Source organism: Labeo rohita, chromosome 2, assembly GCF_022985175.1.
Source record: "Labeo rohita strain BAU-BD-2019 chromosome 2, IGBB_LRoh.1.0, whole genome shotgun sequence".
NCBI classification, from domain to species: domain Eukaryota; kingdom Metazoa; phylum Chordata; class Actinopteri; order Cypriniformes; family Cyprinidae; genus Labeo; species Labeo rohita.
In genome coordinates, this window is record NC_066870.1 from 35117937 (window position 1) to 35144831 (window position 26895).

Below are 26895 nucleotides of genomic sequence, written 5' to 3' on the forward strand. Positions count from 1 at the left end.
AAGTTTCCATTATATGCAGCATTTTTTTTTTCTTTTATTTAAATGGCAAGCTCACCCAAAAATGAAAATGGTCATTCCAACAAAAAGATATATTGAGGTTAGAGTGCTACTTTTCATAACGTTGCATGGGCGGTTTAGCCTCTAAAAGAGAAGAACACAAAGGTGAGCAAATGAAATGCTTTTGATTTTTGGGTGAACTGTTTGTTGAAACAAAATGAGAGCAGAGAACGCGTAACTAAGCTGAAAAGCTGAAAGTTCGACAGAGTTTCAAAGTGCATCCAAGTCCGACCCAGAAACCAGGATAGAGAGGTTGAGTGAAAGTGGTTTGCTCACGATGCAGCAAAACCATAGTATCGTCTGCCAGAGATATGCAATAAAACGCCAGCGTTCCAGCCCCGTGATCGAGATACACGCCAACTCTGTGCGGAGCTGGAGTTTGTATTTCAACACTAAACTTATTGTGCCGGAACAAACAAAGAGAATCTGAAAAATCTAAGCTCCATGATTTTGAGCTGCATCCCAGTTTTTGGTCCATGTTCCCTCCAGTTTTGTAGGAAACGGCAATAGAAACTGCTCCACCGCCTCCCCGCTCCACCTCCCAATAGCAACGTCCAGACAGACCTTCGGTGCACAAGACTTGAGCCCAGCTGATGAAGCGCTCTGGGTGATCGGGATACGGCTGAGGCTCGTGGTCAGTCGTGACCTCTGTACGGTCTCCAGACAGGCGGAGGAAAGAGTTGGCGGTGTTTGGGTCTAATGTCAAATCACAGCAGTCTGAAAAACAAAAGATACCTTACTAAGAAGTCTCATTAAAGTCCCTTTAAGGCAACTCATGCCACTTGTTCCACCACAGATTAAATTTTAAAAAGGTAATTGTGACTTTTTATCTCAATTCCGAATTTTTCTAAATTCTAAGAATTGTGAGTTGGTATTTTGTAATTGAAAGTTATATACTTGTAATTGTGACTGAACATCTGACTTTTGTTCAGAATTTTTTTTAAGGTTTTATCTAGCAATTTCGATTGATTAAACTCGCAATTGTGAACTAACATTCACAATTCTGACTTTTTTTCTTAGAATTGTAAGTTGGTATCTCACAATTTCAACCTTGCAATTTCGTTTATATCTTGCAATTCTGAGAAAAAGTTACAATTGCGAGAAGTCAAAATTGCAAAAAGCCTACAAACTCATAATTGTGAGGAAGAGGTTGTGATTCTGAGAAAAAAGTTATAATTGCAAGATGTAAACTCACAATTGTGAGAAACAATTGAGAAAAAGTTAGATGTGCCAGAAACTGTAAAAATTGTGAGAATATTGAGCTAAATTCTGAGAAAAGTTACAATTGTGAGATATAGTGAAAATTGTATAAACTCGCAATTGCAAGAAGTCGCTATGCTGAAAAAAAAGTTTTGCAAGATGTAAAAATGAAACATTGTGAGATATAAACAATTCTGAGAAAAAAAAATAGAATTGTAAGATGTAAACTCAATTGTGAGATATGAACTCAGTTGTCGGATATAAACAATTCTGTGACAAAACATTAGAATTGTGAGAAATAATCAAAATTGCGAGCCTTCAAACTCACAATCACAAAAAAAGTAAAAAATCTGTAGAAAAAAAACAGAATTGTGAGATATAAACAATCCTGAGAAAAGAGTTATAATTGCAAGATGTAAACTCAAAATTGTGAGATATAAACAGTTAAGAAAAAATTAGAAGTGCGAAAAACAGTAAAAATTACGAGAGCTTACAAACTCAATTGTGAGAAAAGTTGCGATTCTGAGAAAAAAAGTTAGAACTGCGAGAGTGTCAAAATTGCAAGAGTCTCCAAACTCGTAGTTGCGTGAAAAAGTCAGGATTCTGAGGAAAAAATAGATTTGTAAGATATAAATTGCGAGATATAAACAATTCTGAGAAAAGAGTTAGAACTGCAAGAAATAGTCAAAATTGCAAGCCTACAAATTCAAAATCATAAGAAAAAGTCACGGTTCACTTTATCACAATTCTCAGGTCATAATTTCAAAATTGTGAGAAATAAAATTGCAACTCTGAATAAAAGAAAGGTCAGAATTGTGAGAAAGTTGACTTTAGGTCACAATGGCCAGTTCACAATTTTACAATTGTGAAAAAAATTGAGGAGAAAAAAAGAGGTTAGAAATGTGAGATATAAACTCTAAGATGAAAGATCTTAGATAATTCTAAGATGAAAAGTCTGAATTTTGAGAAATAAACTTTCAGTTGTGAGAAAAAAAGGTGCAATTAGCTTTGTTTATTTATTCATTTTATCCTGTGGCAGAAATGGGCTTCCATATCTAACAAACAATTAGCCATTGGCTGTTTTATTTAGAAGGACTATTTCGCCATATTGTGCATCACACTTTTTCCCCATTCGTAAGTAATATGAGTGTACCGTCTTTGTATATGTAAAGTCTTTGGTCTCGTCAAAGAATTTCCCAAGAATAAACTCACACTGTAAGAAATCTCCTCTGGTCCTCGGCTCAGTCTGCTGTAAATGTCTATGGGCTGGAAAAGGTCAGGAAGGTGAGTTACGTCATATGAGTTTTGATTTACACTGGTAAACATGGGTGGGTTGATGCGGTTTGATGACTCACTTGCTGGGAGGGACGCAACTCTCCGTACCTGTATCAGTGTTCAACGAACAGCTCAGGGAGTTTTCAGCTGAGTGATCGTGCTCTTCATCAACTGTAAATATAAGGGTATCCGCTGTCAACAGACATTTGTGCATCAACAGATGACGTTGGTATTATTTGAAGCAGGTATCAGGTGTGGAGGAGTAGGAAATGTCATTTAAAAATGAACGAATCAGTTTAATTTGGAAATGAAAATCATTTTGGTAATCAAATAAATATGCTCAAAAGGGTAGTTAACCATAACGCTAAGTGTAGTGAATAAACGTACGTTTTTAAACTGCATTTTAAATTCACTTGCCTTTTATTATATATTTACCAGTTACTTTTCTTCATCATTTAATTTACCTGGTATTTATTATTAGAATTTATTATTTTTTATATTTATAGTTTTTCCATTTATCTTTTACTGTAGTTTTAAAATATTGTTTTAAATGTCTACTTTTTGTCAGTTTGTGAATTGATCTTTTTAAAACATTTTCTTTCCCAAAATAATTTCAAATTTTCTTGATTTATTCTAATGATACTTCCAAATGTCATTCGATCTTGGGAATGTAAGTCATTTTGGAAAACAAATAACTAAATGCACAAAAGGGTGGTTAACCATAACGCTTTAAAAAAATAAGTTTTTAAAATGCATTTTAAATACACTTGCATTTTACTATATATTTATTTTATATAGTTACTATTCTTGATCATTTAATTTGCCTGGTATTTATTATTAGAATTTTTTTTTCATGAACCTTTTATTTTAGTTTTTATATATTTTAATTGTCTATTTTTTTTTTTTGTCAGTTTGTGAATTGATTTTTTTAAACGTTTTTTTTTTTGTTTTTTTTTTTGATTGATTGATTTTTGATTTATTTTAATGATACGCCAAGATCATAGTCAGCAAGCTTTAAGTTATGGATCTAAAAAAGTATACAGTTACGAACAATTGTAACTTCTAGGTATTTGCTAAGTACTTTTCTTTATCTTAAACTCTGACTGGCATTTATTTTTTTTAAATAATTTATTATATTTAACTACATTTTTGTAATAAATTATGAACTTCATTTTCATTTTTAAGTATTATTTTAAATGTCTAATTATTTGTCATATTTGTGATATTTATAATTTATTATTTGGATTTTTTAGTTTTTGTTTTTACATGTTATTTAACTACATTTTCTAATGAATTGTAAAGAATTATGAACATTTAATAATGATTAGTAATTATGTTATAAAACAGATTATAGTCAAAATGGCAAAAGCCTACAAACTTACAATTGCGAGGAAAAAAAATCACAAATCTGAGAAAAAAGTTAGAATTGCGAGATGTAAACTCAAAATTGTAAGATATAAAATCAAAATTGTGATATAAAAAATTGTGAGGGAAAAAGTCATAACTGCAAGACAAACTTAATTGTAAGATAAAAAAAAAATTCTAAATTGTTTATATCTCACAATTTGGACCTTTTCTTTTCCTCAGAATTGTGAGAAAAAAACTCACAGTTGCAAGAGAACAGCAAAATAGTAATGAATTATGAACATTTAATTAATAATTCAATCATAAAACAGATTATTTTTAGTGCTGCCAAACGAGTAATCGGGATTAATCGCATACAAAATAAAAGTTTGAATTTGCCATATATGTGTGTGTGCTGTGTGCAATCATTATGTAAATAAAAATACACACAAATTAATGTATATATTTAAGAGAAATATTTATGTACAAAATATTTTCATTTATATATAATATAAATGATATACAAATTATAATAAATACATATACTTGTAAATATTTCTTAAATATATACATGAATGTGTTTGCATTTATATATATAGACATAATAATTACACACAGTACACACACGTATATCAGGCAAATGCAACTTTTATTTTGTATGCAATTAATCATTTGACAGCCCTAATTATTTTACATTATAAAGTGATATTTTAAGTGTCTAATTTGTCATTTGTGATATTTATAATGTATTATTACATTTTTAAATGTGTTAAATGTCTAATTACTTGTTGTTTGGTGAAATTATTAAATAATTTTAAGTGTTTGTTCACAATTCCTTCAAGTATTTAAGCAGTAACTCCAAGTCCACCATAGTCAACTACACTGTAAAAAACAATTTGAGTCAACTTAAAATAATTTGTGACCTGGCTGCCTTAAAATTTTAAGTTCAGTCAACTCAAAAAACGTTTATTCAACTTGAAATGTTAAGTTGTACTAAGTTACATACTTGAGTTAATTGAACTTGAATTTTTAAGGCAGTTGGGTTACTTACCTTCCTTTTAAGTTTAACAAACACAAATATCTAAGTTGTCGCTTAGTACAACTTGCCATTTCAAGTTGACTAAACTTATTTAAGTTGACTGAACTTAAAATTTTAAGGCAGCAGGGTAACAAGTTATTTTAAGCTGACTCAACAAATTGTGTTTTTTGTTTTTTACAGTGTACCTTGTACATCTGTGTTTCTACACTCACCTAATTCCTCGATCTTTGTCAATTCTCTGTCACAGACTTCGTTGACTTTATCTCTCAGCTCTGCAACAGCTTTTCTCAATATCAGCAAAGAGAAATACGGATGGATGTCGATGCTGGGATGACCCCCGCTGTCAGGAGGAGCGCAGAGCGTCTTATAGTTCTGCACAGGTAAGTCAGACAGGTAAAACTAGCATGTTAGTGAATAGCAGGTAAGCAAACCCACACCTTTATATTCGCTGACCTATATTCCCCTATACAGCCTAAACAAAGAGAACGCTATACCATGGCCCTGTGGTTTCCATATTATTTGAGTTTCGTAACTTCCAGCACAAATAAACTAATTCAGTTCGTATTTCAGACACAGGACTTCACCTGTAGGAAATGGATATGATCCTCAGTGTTTGAAAGCGCCTCTAGCTCGGCTTCTCCTCTCCTGTGTTCAACTATCTGTTGATTCAGGCGTTCCAGAAGCTTCTCCGTCTGGCTGAGAGCTGTTCTTTCCTCAACTCTGATCAGCTCTTTCACCTCCGTATGCTTTCTTTCGATGGAGCGCAGCAGTCTGGTGAAGATCTTTTCGCTGTCGTCCTCAACTGCATGTGCTGAACGCTATTGCAATGATGGAAAATACACTGTTTTAACCCTCTGGCCTTGTTAATTTAGGGGTCACACTCATACTGTTTGCAGTCTAGAAAGACTGAATGCCATATATGTATATATATATATATATATATATTTTTTTTTAAATTAAATTAATGTTCTAGATTTTTACAGTACACTGTAAAAACAACTTTAAAAAAACATCGTTTCAACTTAAAAAAAAAAAAAAAAAAGTATGTGTTCGTGCTGTAGTACAACTTAAAGGAGAAGTCCACTTCCAGAACAACAATTTACAAATAATTTACTCACCCCCTTGTCATCCGAGATGTTCATGTCTTTCTGTCTTTAGTCCTATAGAAATTATGTTTTTTGAGGAAAACATTTCAGGATTTTTCTCCATATAATGGACTTCACTGGTGCCCCGATTATGAACTTCCAAAATGTGGTTTAAATGCAGCTTCAAAAGGCTCTAAACGATCCCAGCCGAGGAAGAAGGGTCTTATCTAGCGAAACAATCGGTCATTGTTTTTGAAAAATAAAAATTTGTATACTTTTTAAGCATAAAAGCTCATGTAGCACAGGCTCTGGGATGCACGTTCTTGAATGATTTGTTCATTTTGAACGGATCTTTAATGTGACTCAGGAAGAACGAGTCATCTTGGGGAGTGATTCATTCAGTCGCGCATGTGAAACATCCTATTAGGTTCTGTACTGGAATTAATTCACCTGTCACGTGATGAACAACTCAAACCCGAAAGCTTGTCAGATAAGAGATGAGGTGAGCTAATCATAGACTAAAGACCCAGGTAACAATGAATTCATCTTTTCTGTTTCTTATACCATTACACTTGTGTCTTGTTTGTAGTGTGATGAACGTTTGTGTAAGCAGTAGATGTGTTAGGGAAGTAACACATAACATTTTAATTATATTTTGCTAAAATGAATGAAATGAAATAAAAAAAAGATTTGTTCATTTTGCTGAACGAGACTCGTGACCTTTAGACGTGATTCAATAGTATGTATAGTGTTGTGAACTCGCATCCCAGAGCCTGTGCTACACAAGCTTTTGTGCTTAAGAAGTATACAAATTTTTAATTTTCAAAAATGACAGATCGTTTTGCTAGATAAGACCCTTCTTCCTCGGCTGGGATCGTTTAGAGCCTTTTGAAGCTGCATTTAAACTACATTTTGGAAGTTTAAAATCGGGGGCACAATTGAAGTCCATTATATGAAGAAAAATCCTGAAATGCTTTCCTCAAAAACCATAATTTCTTTACGACTGAAGACAGAAAGACATGAACATCTTGGATGACAAGGGGGTGAGTAAATTATTTGTAAATTGTTGTTCTGGAAGTGGACTTCTCCTTTAACATTTCATGTCGACTAATCTTAAGGCAGCACGAACACTTAAGTTGAAACAACTTTTTTTAAGTTTTTTTTTTTTTAGTGTATAAATATTTTGTATTTTGAAGGCATTTTGTGGTACTAAACAATATGAATATAAACAACACTTTACAAAAAGGTTCCTTAGTTAACTGCATTAGTTAACATAAGAATGAACAACACTTCTACATGATTTATTAATTTTAGTTCAATTTAATTTTAGCATTTATTATGCATTATTAAAATCACAAGTTTGTTAACATTAGTTAATGCACTCTGAGCTACACGAAAAAACAATGAACAACTGTATTTTTATAAACCAACATTATCAAAGATTAATAAATAGTGTAGTAAGTTTTTGTTTGTGTTAGTTAACACATTAAGTAATGTTAACAAATGACACCTTATTGTAAAGTGTTACTAACATTTTCTCAAAATTATGCACAAAAAATTGGACACTTTTTTGATGGGGTGCATATACTTATGAAAAGGCTAGAAATGCTTTTGTGTATAGCCCTACATATAAACATACAAACAATGTTTTCGGACATCTACTTCTGGTTCTGCATTTAGATATGTTCACTGTAGAAAAAAAAAGTTGTTTCAACTTAAAGTAAGTGTTTGTGCTGCTTTAAAATTTTTAAGTTTAGTCTACATGAAATGTTAAGTTGTACTACATAAAAACGTAGATATTTGAGTTGAGTAAACTTGAACACTTACTTTTTTAAATTGTGTTTTACTTATTAAAGACTGTATGCAAAATATGCAAAGGTTGGCACTGTTACACTTATGCATTTAGATATGTGGGCTATTTTAACATATCAAAGATTGTATGCAAAATATGCAAAGGTTTGCACTGTTACAGTCACACCAATTCATATTTTGGACTCTTTTAGGTTTTAGAGATTAATCCCTTCATTTCTGTTTGTTTTTTTATGCATTTTACAGGAATATTTTCTGATCATCAGTGTTGGGCAAGTTACTTCCAAAATGTATTGCATTACATGTATTATGTATTACTAGTAACTGTCTTTTAAAAGTAATTACTGTCTCTGAATTGTAATGTATTACACTACGTTTAAGTTACTTTTGAGTTACTTTCACCAAAATATCCACAGGAGTATGACTACACATTATAAAATACCAAAATGTAGTTTATTATTGCTGCTCATTCAGCTCATACATCCAGTGGAGGGTAATGAGGCCTATATAGCCTAAAATTATAAAACCATATTTAGATTGGCTACTGGTACGTAGGTCTACATTAACGTTACCTGTAGTTTAGATTAAACACAGATAAGCACAACATTTTTACATTTATAATTTTTTTTTATTAATAAATTTCAGTAAATAAAGCGAAATGTTATAATGTACAAACAATAAACACAATACTTATCCTATAGGCTATTTTGAATGGTTTTCGGGAAACAAAACAAGAATGAAATATGTAAGTTGCTAAACAAGCCAAAACGAATTAGGCTAATTTAAAGCAAAACTGAAAGCAAATGCGTTGTTCTCACGCAGCCTACCTCTCTCATTAGGCATAAATCCAATTATATGTGTCCATATTCGCGATGCATTTGAATGGTAAATTTGTTAGTAAACCAGGCTTTGTACTTAACACGCATAAAAACATCCTCACGTGAGCAAATATGTGTTTGGCCGACCTCAGGCTGAAAGGCACGAATTGTACTACGCAGTACGCACTAATTTTATTTATTTATTTTTTGAACTTCACTTTTTAAAGGGGTCATTGGATGGCCATTTTCCACAAGTTGATATGATTCTTTAGGGTCTTAATGAAAAGTCTATAATATACTTTGGTTAAAAATTCCCAATGGTTGTGTAAAACAACACCCTTTTTACCTTGTCAAAATCAGCTCTGCAAAAACCATCTCATTCTGGTCGAGGCTGCTTTAAATGCAAATGAGCTCTGCTCGCCCCGCCCCTCTCTTCTCTCTGTGGAGGGACGAGCCTGTTTACTTTAGCCGCATTTAGCCGCAAAACTTGCTAACTAGCACATTATTAGGAAAGACGATCGATCGTAAAGATTCATAAAAAAAAAAACCCTTATATTCACTTCAGCTGTAAGTGAAGCTGGATCACGAATGATTTGCATGAACATAGACGGGTATATGTAGATCGGGAGGCGCGTTCCCTTCACAAACAAACGTAATCTACTGCATCTTCAGCGGCTCAGATGTCGGAGTAAATGACGAACACTGTGTTCATTATTACATCCAGCAACACAACACCTCAATCGCTCAATCAGAGATATTCTTGTCTAACTTACATCCCTGCTTTGGCATTGAAACAAAGAGGGCGGACTGTTACAGCTGATCTGAGGTAAGACGCTCATGTCAATCAACTATGGTGGGAGCGGCCTCTGTGGGTGTGACGTCACACCGACAGGCATCTGAGAATGGCTCGATTTGAAAAAGGGGATATTATTTTCACAGATTAATGGACTACTTGCACAACTACTTCCGCGTTCTACTTGTTAGGGCTCGGGAGGTTCCGGTTAGCGTTCAGCGCACCTACATACAGACAGTTTCTCATGAGGACGCAGATTATTACTACATTTTAGGGCTGGTATTTCTTTAAAAAAACAATTAATAATATTCTCTGCGTTAAAATGAATCATATTCAACCTGCTGAAAGGTTACTACAAATATATTTCCCTTCGGTATGTGCATTCTGAATAATAAATAAATACATGTCCCCACTAATCTGCCGCATTCTCATGGACAGCATTTTTCTTTTACTGATCATAATTCATACCTGATGAATTTGTTGTTATATGGTTTAACTTCAATTGCAATTTTTGGTTTTATTTGTAGTAAAACCATGGCTAATTTGTTTGTGTGCCTTGGCGCTCTTATTATTGTTTAAAATGGCTGAATGAATGTGCGGTAACTGCCTTATTTAACGATGTTAAACCTTAAAATAATTTTTAACAGTAACACGCTGACAATGCGATGATTGAATACTCATATTTTGGCATTAGACTACATACAGTGAAATGATGACAGAATAGTGACTAACATATTTAATACTGATAAATAAAGGTTCATTATGATCTTATTCATCAGATTTCACAAACTGCAGCGTCGCGATTAGGTCACTATAGAGCACTGACACCCTGTGGTGAACAATCACGTATGATTACCAGTCACTGCTTTCTCAGATCGGTTTATGTTGCATTAAAACTTCACGTTCCGTTGAGTTTGGAAAATTCTATACGCAATAATTATCAGAATATGTTTTCTCCCGTCTCCGAAAATTTGCAAATTGGAAATCATCCCGCGAAATCTCATTTTAATAGACATTTAAGTCAACTACATGATTACAGCGCATTGAAAATGTACATAACCGGAAATAACTGAGCCCTACGATTTCAAAACGGAAGTACATCACGAGGCTCAGTGCAAGTCGTCCATTAAAAACCACAGCATGGATTTTTATCATTATAGGGTAGATTTGTACATACACTGCCAACACACATTAAACAACATGTAAAAGTGAACTTAGCATCCGATGACCCCTTTAAAAGAATCAAAAAGATACTTTTAAAAACAACAATGGAAAAAAAAAAATTCATAATTTTATGATCATTTTCATAATTTGAAATTTAGGGGTTAGGGTTTGGGACAGCCACCTCCCAATTGAAAGTACCCACTGATCTATAATAGAGAACTGGATAGCTCATGACGTCATAGAAGTGAAGCCACCGCGCCGCCATATTGCCATTCCCTAGTACTCGCAAACATTCTATTGAATGAATAGAAAATTATACGATTTTAATGAGAAAACATCACCTAACAAGTCAGCGTTTTCATATCCGACGTCTCACTGTACATTCTCACAATGCAAACGTCCTACGCATGTACACGTTCATTTGTTTAATGTCCGGAATTCCCTCTGCTTATTAAAAATATACATTACAGTAGGGAACATCATGAACATGACAAACATCGGACGTTCACCATGTTTACAAATGACAAAATGCTCATTCTGAAATCTGAATAAACATTTATGCTGTGTATATATATAATATGCCTCACACTAAATCACTGTTTATGCTGTTTTGTTATAGTGTTTTTATTCGTACAGGCTAAATGCATGTTTCAACAATTATTTCGTTAACATCATTTTGAAGCAGGTAATGATTTAAACGTTTGTTAATTCAGCATACATACTATTCATGTTGAGATAAATGTTAATAAACGTTAATACAAAAATGTCAAATATAACATTCTGAATATAGAAATATCAAGTGATTTAAATAAAATAAAAGATAAAATGAAAATGAAACTTTAAAAATTAAACTGTCAGCAGATGGCGGTAATAAGTCACTAATTTTATCACTGAATCAATGACTCAGCTTCGTTTAAAAGGCACGTTCATTCATAAACAAAACACAGCTGTGTTTGAATAGAGATGCGGCTCAGCTTTGTTTCAGACTATTTTCATTGACGAAATTGGGCAAAATCAGGTCAGTTCATGTTCAATATGTCCTACATAATTGCTTACATAAAGAAATATATTTTGTGTTGGATCAGTTAACTGTGTCGGTAAGTGCGCAGCTGACAAACCCACCTGAACGATTTCAAAACATCGGTTATCCTGCCCGAAAAGACGATAAACATCGCAGATAACGTTTTAAGTAAAAATTAATTTACATACACATATTATAAAAACTAGTCTGTAACTAGTGACTGATACGCTTAAAATCGGGTGATTTTAGGTCAGCGGTTTAGCTGTGAGTCAATGGTGCTCTTTGTCGGTAGGGAAAAGTAAGATGGCGGATCGAACACTTCCGGTGGCTTCACTGCCTAACGGCAGTTTAGAACGCAATGAGCGATCCAGTCATTATATGTAGTTAAGTGAAAGTACCCAATAAATTATGATTTTATATATATTAAGCTTACTAATATTTAAGATATTATTGTGGGTTTCAATAAAACACAGAATTACTAAATTACTTATTACACAATTACACAACTTATTACACAACTTTTTACTTGTGTGTGTGTGTGGGACAGGGTTGGACCAAAAAATATTTAAATTTACTTTGTCGGAAAAGCACTTCCTCATTCCGATTAAGTAAATTTAAATATTTTTTGGTCTAGACCGCAACGTTAACAAACCGGAACATGAAATCTGTCAACTCATGTTGTGATGCTTTCAACACAATGACAGCAGGCCTACCTTGACGTATTTTACAATGTCTCGGAGTTCCTTCTCTCGTTCCTTACACCTCTGTTTTGACTTCTTCAACGCTTCCTCAAGATGTTTCTGTTTGAAAACCACGCATGTGAGAATTCTGCCATCTTTGAACGCTACATTGTGAAATTCACAGATTTGGCTACAGTTTTTGTTACCTGTATTTCCATCCTCTCCTCCTTCACGGACACCACGCTGTGCCCCTTGTGCCCGTCTTTTAAGCACAAACTACAAATACATTGTTGGTCTGTGCGGCAGTAAACATCCCGACACTTATTGTGGCGCGAACACATCCTTTTTTGCGGTTGTTTTGTCACTTCAGCAAGAGGATGCGTCCTGCCGCGATTTCTTTCATTGTGAACTTTCAGGTGCATCTCACAATAAAAAGCCTGGCATTTCACACAAAACCTAACAGCTCGATGTTTCTTCCCGGTGCAGACGTCACATTCAGCATCCGCTGCTTTCCCACCAGCATCTTGAATGCTGGTTTTCTTTAGTTTCTCTACTATTTCAGCCAGTATAGTGTTTTTATACAGCGCAGGTCTGGGGCTGAAGGTGCGTCGGCACTGAGGGCAGCTGTATTCCTCTTTCAACTCGCATTTCCTCCAGTAACCTCTAATGCACTCCATACAATAACTGTGTCCGCAGGGGATGGTGACCGGCTCCCTGAGCACGTCCAAACACACTGAGCAAGAGAACTGGTCTTTATCCACAGAGATATTCGTTCCTGCCATTTTCTCTTACACGTGCACGGTTAGAGGAGAGTGAAGGTGGTCACCAAGGCAGGACAAAGCTAGAAAACGAAACAGTGGTATTTGTGTATAAACTGGGCGTGAACGTATTGCTCTAAGGAAGCTTATCGGGTTTCAGGCCGAAACAGCCTAGAGCAACCAATCACAAACACTTGTGTTTGGAGGACACGTTTTTTTTTTTTTTTTGCTTTTATGCAAGAAAATAACAGCGTGAGGGTAAATCAACTCCAGGGTCAGGCTAAAAGCAGCCAAATCTATTACCTGCAAACACCATAAACCCGTCTTTTAAGTCAAAAACCAGACATGTAGGCTTTAACGAGAAATACATTTGTATGTAACGGAATCACAATTTAATAAAAACATTAGAAATTGATTATAACGTTCATTTGATTATTCAAAGAGCGAATAAATTATATGCAAATGATATATAGCGACATTATCACTAACTTTGATCTATCGCGAGTTTAAGCATTCTCAAAAATAAAAAAAAAAAAAAAAAAAAAAAACTATCCATGAAACTTTATACACTGTGAAATGAGTCTCTTACTTACACTGTAGGCACACCTGCACTTTGTAGTTTATGATATGAAAATTCGCAGGAGTCCGGAAGTCAGTCAGCAAGCCAATGCAAATGCGACTGAAATGGTCGCAGTGTAGAGCCCTTACAGATTTATTTCGTTTCTGCAATGGTATTTTTGTCCAGTTTAGTGGCATTTCCGCCTTCAGTCCCCTGGGCCTTTCCCACTCTTACACACGCTCCGCCTATATGAGCTTCACATGGAGCTTTTTCATCTACTTCATGATTTTCAGAAGCACGTTGTGAGTTTTAAGCACTGAAAGAACAAGGAAAGTCTCTGCTTTCAGAAGATACAACTATTGTTTCTCATTATTTAAACATTTTATGTTTAAAATTCAGTGTTTTTGTATTCCATATTCATGTGGTGGTCATGTTAGACCACAAACAATGCAAATGTGAACCATTTTGCCTATTCCAGTCATGAATCACATACACTGTTGGAAGAAAAGGTACAGTTCTGCCAGTGGGGCGGTACCCTAAGGTACAAAGTGAAAATGTACAAATATGTACTTCCAAAGTACTAAAATGTACCTTTAAGGTACTAATATGTACTGTTTAGGTGTAGGTAAGGTACAAAAATGTACCTTTTCACTTTTGATGCCCCAGCCACAGAACTGTACCTTTTTTTCTGAGAGTGTATATCATTAATCAAATCAAATCACCTTTATTTATATACCGCCTTTAACAATACAGAATTGTGACAAGGCGGCTGTACAGTATCAAATAGGAAATAGTACATCAACAATGCAAAGGGCAACAGTAAACACTCAATTTTCAGGTAAAGGTAGTTAATCAAATACAATAAAATAAAATACAATATCGTGTGAAGAGAAAGTGTCCCCAACTAAGCAGGGTTGGGGCCATTCATGAATTGAATTGAGAATGAATGGTAAATTCCAATTCACTTCCTGGAATGGAATTGGAATTGCATGCAATTCCACTTGAGATATTTAGGCCTGAGAGATGCAATCTTAGCGATGACAATTTTCAGGAAATGATGATAATTCAAAGCAATAAAAAGTGAATGAAACACATGAATGAACATGACTCTTTTTTTTGTGAGTTGAGACATATATTATGTGGTAATCATATATTGAATGTATAGTACATCCGGAAACTTAACACCACTGTCATTCAGTTATTAATTCATACTGTACAGTTCTCATTTTTATTTACTTGCATTTGATCAACTCTATTTCATACATTACTTGGTATTTGTAAAGCATCATAAATAAAGTTCAAATCTATGTCTCTAAATGCAATCACAAATAAATGCTCAGAAACAGCAATAAACGGAATTCAGTGGAATTTCCCTGAATTAAATTCCACTTCCTGTAATTCCAATTCAATTCCAACTCTGTTTCCTGTAATTGTTGTTGAATTCCAATTCCAATTCCATTTCCTTCTTTGAATTGGAATTGTTGAGTTCATTCCTGAATTGACCCTAACCCTGCAACTAAGCAAGCCAGAGGCGACAGCGGCAAAGAACCAAAACTCCATCGGTGACAAATGGAGAAAAAAACCTTGGGAGAAACCAGGCTCAGTCGGGGGGCCAGTTCTCCTCTGGCCAGACACAGAGGACTCACCAGGTCCCGTGGTCCTATGCCGACAGCCGTGTAGGTGACGAGGTCTTCACTGGGGCATCCGTCTCTGGGGCTCATCTAGTCTATGTGGTCTCCGCTGACATTTAGTGCTGTAGAGGTCGTCTCTAGGTGCTGATTATGGCTTTATTATGGCTTAGTATTATATTATGGCTTAGTAATTAAATTAATGACTACATTTTTTGTCATAATTCTAACTTTTAGAATAATCATAATTTTATGATTATTTTGTCAGCATTTCATATTTATTAAAGCATTTTTTTTTTTCATACGTTCTTGATTATTTGAGCAACTAAAAGGAAGAATTTCTGGGAAACAGTCATTGAACATCTGGAGCTACATAGATTTACACAAAATCGTTATGAAAGGCAAAATCAATTTGCACAGGAAAAATAAACTCTGCCTGTAATTATGACTGTGGGTTGTTTAACGTCACGTGATATTTACAGTTGCTTTAGAATAAACAAAGCGGCTTTAGTGTAAATAAACCTGCTTTGTAAGCCACCATGTGATAGTCATCTCTGTATTCATGTCAGATGTCTAAAACTTTGTAATTAACTCAACTCAAAAATATACATACATAAACATATATATACTGCCCTCCAAAAGTTTGGAAAAGTGTGGTTTTGAACGATATCAGCATAAATCCTAATCATTTTTTTGGTGCAAATACATTAACTTGACGTTATCATTGAAGACCAGCAATAATAAATTTCATTTTGATTACATAATAATGGCAATATATACATGTCAAAGTCACTTGGCCCAGGTTTTTAAAAGATTTTTGGGTCAGCACACCTTAATAGCTTCAACAATTGATTGCCAATTAAATTTAGAATACAATGAATTTAGGCCCAGATTATGTAGAGCTGTAATAGCTGCTAATGGTGGATTTTTTGATGAGTCAAAAATGTAAGTTTTTTCTATATATAAACTGTTTATGTAATAAAATATGTTTTCGTAGTTTGTGTTGTCCCTTATCAGTTGAATGAAATTATGACAAATTAAAAAGGATTCATGCCAATATTGTCCGAAACCCCACTTTTCTAGGGCGTTTCCAAACTTTTGGAGAGCAGTGTGTATATATATATATATATATGTAAACCATGATGAAAGTTTTTTTGAGTGTGTGAAATTCATTTGGTTACACAGTAGACCACCAGAGCTATCAAACTGTGTGGAAGAAACTTTATTTTTCATGATATGAAAAATAAGTATTTAACACCCTAATTTTAAAAATACAATTGCAATTAAACAACGTTCAATACACACAAATACAATTCAAACATACAGTATGAAGCTAAAATGAACATCCTTAATAATTCTGTAATAGACAAACAGCACCAGTGAGTAAAGCACTGATAAATTACACCAGTATAACACTCTATATAATGCTATGATTAATACTTAAGAAAATACTATAATTATAGCTTAATCAACAGGTAATTAGTTTAAAAGTTTTGATCACACAATATTGTAAGTTTCACTCCAAGCACATCTGTAATTGTTAGATAAGTTTAAAGTTGAAACCATTGAGACTTGGACGGTAGACACTGAAACGCATCTGCATTTACATTTGTCTTATTTAGTAATAAGAGTTTGTGGGTGATATAGCTGTACAGTATTTTTTAGTTTGAAAATTTACACGTTCCAAAAAATACTATCAGAAACCAACTTTGGCCTCTTGAGTGAATTCTCAGGCGTTTCTCAGGATGATCTTAAGGCTACCTTCGTCTTCTACGCGGCGGCATTCTCTGACGAGGACCTGCTGATCTGGATCCTGAAAAGCAAAGAAAATATGAGAAAACAATGATTTACTCTATGCATAAATAAAGGGCTCAGAGATGGTCAACATTTGACACTTTAAAAAAAAATCTGTAAAATTAAGGCACAATGTATTTATTGTTATGAAGTAATTTTCTGTATTGATTTTTTCAGGCGTTTTATCTGTATTTTAAATTCTGCATTGCATTTTGTTGTATCTTAGGGTTAACAGAAATATCCATAAAATTAGTGAAAGATTAGTACTAGTACAATTTACATTAAAAGTAGAGGTATTTTTAATTCAACACTAAAACACAATGAAATGCATATTTCAAAACATGAATAAAAAACTTTTAAAACATCAATACAGGAAATTCACTTATATTAACACAAATGTTTTTTTTTTTTACAGTTTGTACAATAAAAGCTGAAAGCTTTCCTGATACTCACCAAAAGATGAGAATGGAAACACACTAATTGTCGGGACGCTAATGGTAAAAGGAGTCTGTACAGGCTGACCAAGGACTGGTGCTGAAGCTATGAAACAAACAATTCATCCTGTTAGCACTGAGAGCATGTAGTTTAAAAACATCAATAAAGTGTTAACAATATTTTATTCGATTCAACTGACACATCATCTACATATTAGGGCTCTGTTTCAAATTTTTATATATACATACATACACGCATATATACACTGTCACTTAAAATCTTGGGATCACTGGAGGAGAGCAGGGACAAAAGTACTATTTTTCAGAAAAACATAATATTGTTGTAGACATATATTTTTGCTGCGGCCTATAACTCAGAAGTGTGGTCTATTAATACCAGGTGATATTTTGTACACATGTAGAAACACTTCAGTATAATTTCAGTTTGAACAGAAGTTACACATTTTTACTTTCGACCCCGTTGGTTGGGACGGAAGTAACACATAGTAGGGTCAAAAGTAACACAACAATACAAGTTAGATTTTTTTGTGTTACTCTTGTTTTTATTAAATATAAATGACTACGATCTTGTTAATATGTAACTGCAAACATATTTTGTCCTTTATATTTTTAAAAAATGATTACATTTTCATTTTAAATTTAAGTTTTATCAAATGTTTCAAAACGTGTACAAACTTGAATTGTTTAAAATATTTATTTATTCAATTTATTTTTATAAAACATTTTTTTAACAGAATGAACAATATGAAAATTAAATTAAATCAGCATAATATAAATTCTCAACATAATGTAACAGTAGGCCTATTCATGTTTCCATCCAGTTGTTTGTATGCATAAATTCGAAAAGTGTATAAAAACATCTGGAAACATTGCAGATTCATAAGTGGAGATGGAAAAGCTAAGGTATGGCTAAAACCTAAATATGACTAACGTAAATGCGATGTAGCAGCTGCCCTGAAACTGATGTTCCTGACAGACAGGCCTATGTTCAGAAACGCCCTTTCATAAACGTCATGACTGAAGTAGACCTCTGTCTGTCTTTCTGACCCTCACTCTTGGCATATTCTTTTGATATAATACGACCTAAACATGGTAAATAAATGATGTCACATTACTGTACACAATTACACATTACTGTATGGATATTGATTGAATTGATTGTGGTCTGACAAAAAAACATTACAAAGTCATTGTGAAATAAAAAGAAAAAGAAATATGGGCAAAGCCGGAAATCTAAATTAGAAAGTGCACTGTCAGAATTTGTAATTCTTGTGTCGTCCTCTGTCTGTATGCTTTCCAGTTGAAGGTTCATGAGATGTTGAGATGTACGTTTGAGCAATATCAGAGAACTGCTTTATCATTGGTTGATCTGTAGTCTCTACATTAGTGAAAGTCAATATTCACTTGAATAATTCATGACAAATTTACAAAAAGTCTAATAGAAATGTGTAGAAAATATGCTTGACAGTTTATGACAACTAGATCAAAAATGTTGCATTTACTGCAAAGACATATACGTTGAGCTAATGACTTGATGTTTTGAGGGGTAAGACTATAGCACAGAGAACTATATACATGTAATATATTTTGAGCAACATGACAATAGCAACTGATAATGTAGGAAACCGCAGACTAATCAGTGGCATAAACGTACCAAAGCAAACACAACTTGTTCAAAAAAAGGAGAAACATTTTATGATGTGCACAAGTGACTAGATGGTGTGGAGGTTGAACAAGTAGTTCTGAGAATTTCATTTCTGATCTGCACCAAAGCGACTGATAAAAACTGTAAGCTGACTTTGGCCCTTTTATTTCCATCTCCATTCTGATTGGTGTGTGATAAATTTAAACTTCTAGTGTTTCCACTTGGGTAATTGTATGCTAATTGACCTCAGTCTTTGCAGACTTGAGTGAACAGTACTGAATGCTAGTGCTTTCTAAATGACCACGTGGTGTAAGCACTGAGTAATGTAGGGATTTTGTCTGTAGAGTTTTGTCTGACTCATGTATTAAATCATCTAGTCACATCATAAAATGTGTAATTTTTTTGAACCGTTTGCATTGGTACGTTCATGCAACTGATTATGCAACTGATTAGTCTGCGGTTTCCTACATTATCAGTTGCTACTGTCATGTTGCTCAAAGTGTATTACATGTATATAGTTCTCTGTGCTATAGTCTTACCCCTCAAAACATCAAGTCATTAGCTCACCGTATATGTCTTTACAGTAAATGCTAAATTTTTGATCTAGTTGTCATAAACTGTCAAGCATATTCTACACATTTCTGTTCTACTTTTTGTAAATTTGCCATGAATTGTTCAAGTGAATATTGACTTTCACTAATGTTGAGACTACAGATCAACCAATGATAAAGCAGTTCTCTGAAATTGCTCAAACGTACATCTCAACATCTCATGAACCTTGAACTGGAAAGCATACAGACAGAGGACGACACAAGAGAAATTCTGACAGTGGACTTTCTCATTTGTATCTCGCTTTTGCCCATATTTATTTTTCTTTTCTATTTCACAATGACTTTGTATTTTTTATCTTGTGTTTTTTTTGTTTTTTGTTTTTTTTTGTCAGACCACTATAATGTAACTGTGAATCTCATCCGGTCCTTTTTAAATCAGCATCCCTGTTTGGCTGCCTGTCCAGGGCCAGTTTAGTCTGTGATGTTGAGGAGGTTCTTTGGCCTGTCCCAGACCACAGACAGGATGCTAGGGCAGAATAATTATTTTTGTTGTTGTTTGCTGTTTTGTGCTGTACTCTACAGTACAATAAATTAAGGATTAAAACACTTGCAAATGCATACATTTGTTGTGTTCATCATGTGAATTTTTTTTCCAAGCAACACTTATTACCAGTTTTAATAGTATTGTTTTGAATTGATCTCATCAGTGTGTAAAACTGTGTTGCAGTGTGTGTGTTTTTGAGGGTTTGTTTGTCATGTCTGAGAGCAAAGTTTGTTTTTCTCAGCAAGATTGAGTTGTTTGATTTGATTGTAAGTTCGGGGAATATATATATATATATATATATATATATATATATATAATTATTTATTTTTATTTTTAGGAAATTCATAATTTCATCACGCAAAGACACATTAATAGCATTTTAGATTTCTCAAAGAATCCTGAAAAAATATAGCACAACTGTTTTCAGCATTGACAATAATATAAAAAGGTTTCTTAAGCAGTAAATCAGCATATTAGAATGATTTCTGAAAGATCATGTGACACTGAAGACTGGAGTGATGATGCTGAAAATTCAGCTTTGCATCACAGAAATAAATTACATTTTAAAGTATAATAAAGTAAAAAAAAACAGCTATTTTAAATTGCAATAACATTTCACAAAATTACTATTTTTACTGTATTTTTAACAAGTAAATGCAGCCTTGGTGAGCAAAAGACATTTCTTTTAAAAACATTTTAAAACATTACAGACCAAAACATATGAAGAGTACAGTAAGTGCACTCCTGACTTAAAAAGTATAGATACAAACTAAAAAGTATAGATACAAACAGTTCAATCTAATAACAAAATACAATGTGCAATGTATTTTTATGCACATTACAATATTAGTAGTTTGAATTGTGTTTCAAACACTCTTAAAAATAATATTCTAAAACATTCATGGAACTTTTTCATTCCAAAAAAGTCTCTTTATTGTGAAAAAAAGTTCTTTAGATTTATTTATTTTTTTTTTTTGAAGAAAATCAGGTTTTTTAAAGAAGTGCTCACTAAAAGATTCTTCATGTACACGTTGCTCGCTAGGTTTCAAAACAGATGTTATATGCAAGACTTCATTTAATGCATTTTTAATTTTATGGACTCTTACCTGCATTTGCCTCTGACTCATTTGGTCTGGTGCTCTGAATAATAGTAACATGGTTCACTGGAAAGCAGAACGGGACGGTTAGATCAGGTATTCAGAGCAATTTCACAGTACAATGAAATATTGATTTAGCCCTTAATGGCTTGAAAGGTCTCCGAATGCAAGCCTGTTCACCTTTTTCTGAGATATTGACAAATCCTCCCTGGCAGACGTCCTCGAGGAGGGCCTGGAACTCTGTCAGCGCCGTCATCATGGATCCAAAGTTTGGGTCAGACGTAATGTTTGGCAAGTCAACAGGCACTGGCTGAGCACACAGAGACCTGCAGTTCTGCACAAGAACAACAGTACAAGACAGAATTACTGAATAGCAACTGTTAGCTGTAGGCAAAGGGTCTGACTTGAAACTTTAATGAATCAAAACCAGTATGAAAGCAAAATACTATTCCTGATACTGGTATCAGTTCACAAAGGTAGATTAAAGCAGAAACTGATGCAATCTCAATTCCGTGTCTCTCTTTGAGTCCTTTGAAGTTTTGAATTAAAGTTCACCATGTGAAACTCAATAAAGAGCAGGATGGCCAAGCAATCCAAAGGACAAATGTGGGTTCAGACTTCGTGTCTGCTACGAGACTTTCTTTACCATATGCTTACATCAGAAAGTGGTCACCCAAAAGTTCCCTTTTTTCTCAGAATATTGCGTTCAAAACATAAAATTCTCCAAGTTTATACCTTGCAGTTTTGTGGTAACACCTTCTTCCTTACAACTGCAAGTGCACAGCTCACAATTCTCATTTTATATCTTATATTTCCGAGGTTATATCTCACAATTTTGAGTCACATCTGAAGGAATTGGTCACCCAAAAGTGAACATTTTTAATAAGTGCAAAAGAGCTTGTTTCAGTCATGGAGGAAAAAACGATTCTGTACCTCACAATATTAAGTTAAATCTCATAATTTATACTTTTTTTCTCAGAATTGCATTTTTATAACAACTCTGACTCATTTTTTTTTTGCATTATTGAGGTGCAGTTCAGTCTTTTTTACATTATTTCTTGCAATTCAAAGTTTATATCTCACATTTGTGACTCACTTTAATGCAGAATTGTACATTTATAACAATTCTTACTGCAATTTTAAGTTTATATTTCACAATTTTGCGTTACATCTTCTAATTTAGACCTTTTACCTAAAAAACTGTGAGCTTATAACAGATAGTGCTGACTTAATTTCTTACATTTCCGAGTTTATATCTTGCAATTTTAAGGTAACGTTGCTTTTTTTTTTTTTTTCAAAATTATCAGATATAAACTTAACAGCAATATAACAGCAATTCTGAGAAAGCCATTTTTTAATGCAACAACAACACAAAAACCTATGCTTAAAAGTCTTTATGTATAATGCATTGCAAATCATGATCACAATGTACATTTTAATGAAATGGATCTCTGCATAAGTAATTGTAACCAAAGTTAAAATGCATTATAATGTTTATAAAATAACATAATATTATAATAAATGCACTTTCTAAACGTGTAAAAATGAACAGGTAAGTATTATAATGTATTATAACCGCAAGTACAATTATTTATAGGATCCTACAATGCAAGGCATTATTAATAAGTTAAAACTACTTTTATAATTCATTATAAATAAATGCTTTAAGTAAAGTGTTACCAGAAAATCTTTCATGAAGCAAAAGTAAAATAGTCTGCTTTTATGGTGCCTTACTATCCTTGGTTGCTATATGCTTTCTTGATGTGGAAAAATCAGTGCAAAATATCATCTTTTGTGTTTCACAAAAGATCTTTTTCTTTTGTGCATCAAGAAGTAAGGTCATACAGGTTTGAAACAACATGAAGGTGAGAAAATAATGACAGTTTTCTTCCTTTGGTGGACTATTTCTTCTAACATTGAAGCTGTACGGTCTAACAATTAAATTTGACAATGGAGTGAAAGCTTCTTAAGTGGTTGAAAATCTGAGCTGTTCACCAAAACACTGATTAGGTTCAAACTACAAAAAAAGTGCTTCATCATCTAATCACCACTGTGTCCTTGATCAAGGCACTTAACTCCAAGACACTCCTAAGACTTTAAATGAAAAAAGAAATTTGTGAACAACCAGCAGCATTACCTGAAGGAAGGCGATATGGTCCTCGGTTTGCGAGAGCTCCCCTAATTCACCGTGTCTTTTCTTCAGCTCTGTTATCTCCTGCTCCAGTTGTTGAAGGAGTGCTTCAGCTTGGCTCACTGCCGCCCTCTCCTGACCCCGGATCAGCTCCTTGACTTCAGTGCGCCGGCGCTCTATGGAGCACACCAGCTCTGTGAAGATGCGCTCGCTCTCCTCGAGGGCCGTCTGTGCGGAGAGCTGAGAGGAGACAAAAGCCAAATGATAAAGCGTGACCTTGGCTTTAAAGAGGTCATGCGGCGGAAAACAGGATTTTTATTGCTCTTTTGAAGTTGGAGTTTGATGTACTACGCAAACGTGCTCAAACTTTGAACTTGATCCAAGGAGAACATTTACTGAAACTAAAGTGCAAAAACAGCTATTCAGAAATTTTTACACAGCCTGCGCTTTGAGACCATAGTGTAGAACTGAGACCTTGGTCAGGGTCAAAGATGGAACAAATATGTATGATACTTGCATAGAATTTTGAGTGTATTATTTGGTTTATAATGCAAAAGGGTCGATTTATATGACATTTTTTGTTTTTAAAAAATGCTTTTGATAAAAAATAAATAAAACTATTAAAAATGAGGTAAAGTATTTTAAATAAATATTGCAATACGTTTAGCATTTTTAAATATTATTTTAGTTTGGTCTGGATTTAGGACTAAAGTGGTCTACTTTAGATCTGAATCTTTTAGTTTAGTCTAGTCTAGATCTAGGAGGTCTTGCTCTAGGTCTTGACTTAGATTAAAATGTTAATATGGTTAAATATTATTATCATTTAAAATAGTTTTCTACTGTAATTTATTTTAAAATGTAATTTATTTCTGTGATATAAATCTGACTTTTTAGCGTCATTACTCCAGTCTTTAGTGTCACACGATCCTGCAGAAATCATTCTAATATGCTGATTTGCTGCTCAAGAAACATTTATTATTATTTACATTTTTGTGGAAACCATGATACATTTTTTCAGGACTCTTCCATGAACAGAAAGTAATTAAAAAAAAAAAGAAATCTTTCGTAAGTGTTAATTTCTAATTTTAAATTTAATATATTAGAATTTTGATAAACAGAAAGTAAAAAAACAGCATTTTTGAAAACAGAAATCTTTTGTAACATTATAAATGTATATTTAATGCATCCCTAATTAATAAAAGTGTTAATTTCTAATCTCAAATTTAATATATTAGAAATTTGATGGACAGAAAGCGAAAAACAGAAATCTTTCGTAACATTATAAATCTCTTTGTCACTTTTGTTCAGTTTAATGCATCTTTAATTAAAGTGTTAATATCTAATTTAATACATTAGAAATTAGAAATCTGATGAACAAAAAGGAAAAAGAACAGCATTTAAAAAAAAATAGAAATCCTTCGTAACATTATAAATGTCTTTCACGAGTTCACGCTTACATGTAATTAGCCGGAGTATAGTAATGCATGTTTGGCGTGCTGTCCGGGGAAGGGCTCCGAGCTCGGGAATGGCCCGAACCCAGAGAACCCCCCTTAGGTGTAGTGAGAACTCGGAGTGAGGAGATGGGGTGGTGGAGGGATGCTGATAAACCGTCAAAAGGATAGAGGTAAGTCAGCTGTATTTGAATGCATAGCGTTGATTGACTTGAGTGGACTCCTGTTGTGTTAATTAGGCTAGGTATCTGACGCGCTCCTCCCGAACCTTGTTAATAAAACATCATTTATTGTCACTTTTGATCAATTTAATGCATCCTTGATAAATAATATATGATATACACACACACATATATATATATATATATATATATATATATATACATACATATGTATAATGTCAATGTATAATGTAATAATTATAATGTTACAAAATGAGCAGCAAATCAGAATATTAGAATGATTTGCTTTGAGATCACAGGAATAAATTACATTTTAAAATACGTTTAAATGGAAAACAGTTAAAATATTTTACATTTTACTGTTTTTGCTGTACTTTGGAACAAATAAATGCAGGCTAGGTGAGCAGAAGAGACCTCTTTAAAAAACATTTTAAAAAATATCTAAAATATTTTAAAATATATTACAAATATATACAGCCAGCTATGGTTTCTGCCCCCAATTAACAAAGTATTATCGAAAAGCTAAATGTTTACAAAATCTGATACTGATTGACCTTGTTGCAAACTTCAGTAAAGTTTCTTAGGAGCAACACACACTCACAGTGAGTATCTGTGTAGCCTGTCTCAGGTCGGCCAGCTCCTTCTCTCTCTCCTGAATCCTCTGCTGGGAAATCCTCTGCATCTCCGCCAGAGCATTCTGGGAAAAAACACAGGTTACATAACACGTCATGGTCCTACTGACTCAAAAAACACAAAACTCACACTCTAGAAACAGTCTTCCACATTACCTTTTTCTCATTCATCTCCGCTGTAGCTAGAACAGTGTCGTGTCCTTTGTGTTCGTCCGTTAAACAAAGGTAACAAATACACTGCTGATCCGTGCGGCAAAACACCTCTAGGAGTTTATCATGTCGAGAGCAGATCTGTTCTTGTATCTTCTTCGAAGGAGAAACCAGCTTGTGTTTCTGAAAGGCAGGAGACTCGTAGTGGGGCTGAAGGTGGGTCTCGCAGTAAGACGCCAGACAGACCAGGCAGGATTTAAAGGCTTTGTTTTTCGTCCCAGAGCAAACATCACACTCCACATCCCCGGGTTCGGCTTGGGTGGGATCGGACGGTGTGGTGGGTCCAGCGTGCAGCCCCGTCTTCTTCAGTTTTTCCACCACATCAGCTAGCATTGTGTTTCTGCCCAGCACGGGTCTGGGAGCGAAGCTCTGCCTGCACTGAGGACAGCCATAAATCCCCAGATAGTCGTCCTGGTCCCAGTAGCCTTTAATGCAGCCTTTACAATAGCTGTGTCCGCATGGAATCGTCACAGGGTCCTTTAAGACATCCAGACATATGGAACAGTTGAACTGGTCGTGCTCCAGGAAAACTCCAGCTTGCGCCATTTTAAAAGGGATTTTTGCCGTCCAACCCAGTGGCAGAATGAAGCCCAGGCAAGCTTTGTTTATGCAGGAAGTGAGTCACGTGACCGCAGACTCTGACAGGAGGGGGAGGGGCTGAACAGCTGCTCTGCACAACAACTGAGCATGTCAGAGAACGGCCTGCAGTGTTAAGCTCGGCTGAGTGTTAAGTTTTCTGTTAAAAAAAAAATGCAACTCACAAAATATTAGCACATAAATAAATCAATAAAATAATAAAAAGGAAAAGAAATGAAACAAAAATAAAATGTAAATTACATTTTATATATAAAGTTTATATACCTTACATTTTTATATGTAACAATGTAAATTACATATACAAATTCTCTATTTAAAAGTATAGCAATAATCTAAACATATCTTTTTATATATATGGTAACACTTTACAGTAAGG

At 34.0% G+C, this 26895-nt stretch overlaps 2 protein-coding genes across 2 annotated transcripts; both read right to left on the reverse strand.

Moving 5' to 3' along the window:
• Nucleotides 1–107: 107 nt before the first annotated feature.
• ftr87 (finTRIM family, member 87) lies at nucleotides 108–13747 on the reverse strand. Its single transcript, XM_051127704.1, has 8 exons — nucleotides 13637–13747; nucleotides 12492–13126; nucleotides 12319–12405; nucleotides 5500–5733; nucleotides 5128–5287; nucleotides 2641–2703; nucleotides 2470–2523; nucleotides 108–774 (listed from the first exon to the last, which is right to left on the reverse strand). The coding sequence occupies exons 2-8, from the start codon at nucleotides 13065–13067 to the stop codon at nucleotides 236–238; spliced, it is 1713 nt and encodes a 570-aa protein (XP_050983661.1). The 5' UTR covers nucleotides 13068–13126; nucleotides 13637–13747; the 3' UTR covers nucleotides 108–235.
• Nucleotides 13748–16436: 2689 nt separating this feature from the next.
• Nucleotides 16437–26555, reverse strand: ftr67 (finTRIM family, member 67). Its single transcript, XM_051127718.1, has 7 exons — nucleotides 25869–26555; nucleotides 25682–25777; nucleotides 23454–23687; nucleotides 21497–21650; nucleotides 21326–21382; nucleotides 17478–17564; nucleotides 16437–17043 (listed from the first exon to the last, which is right to left on the reverse strand). Exons 1-7 carry the CDS (start codon nucleotides 26466–26468, stop codon nucleotides 16988–16990), a joined length of 1284 nt encoding a protein of 427 aa, XP_050983675.1. The 5' UTR covers nucleotides 26469–26555; the 3' UTR covers nucleotides 16437–16987.
• Between the last annotated feature and the right edge of the window lie 340 nt (nucleotides 26556–26895).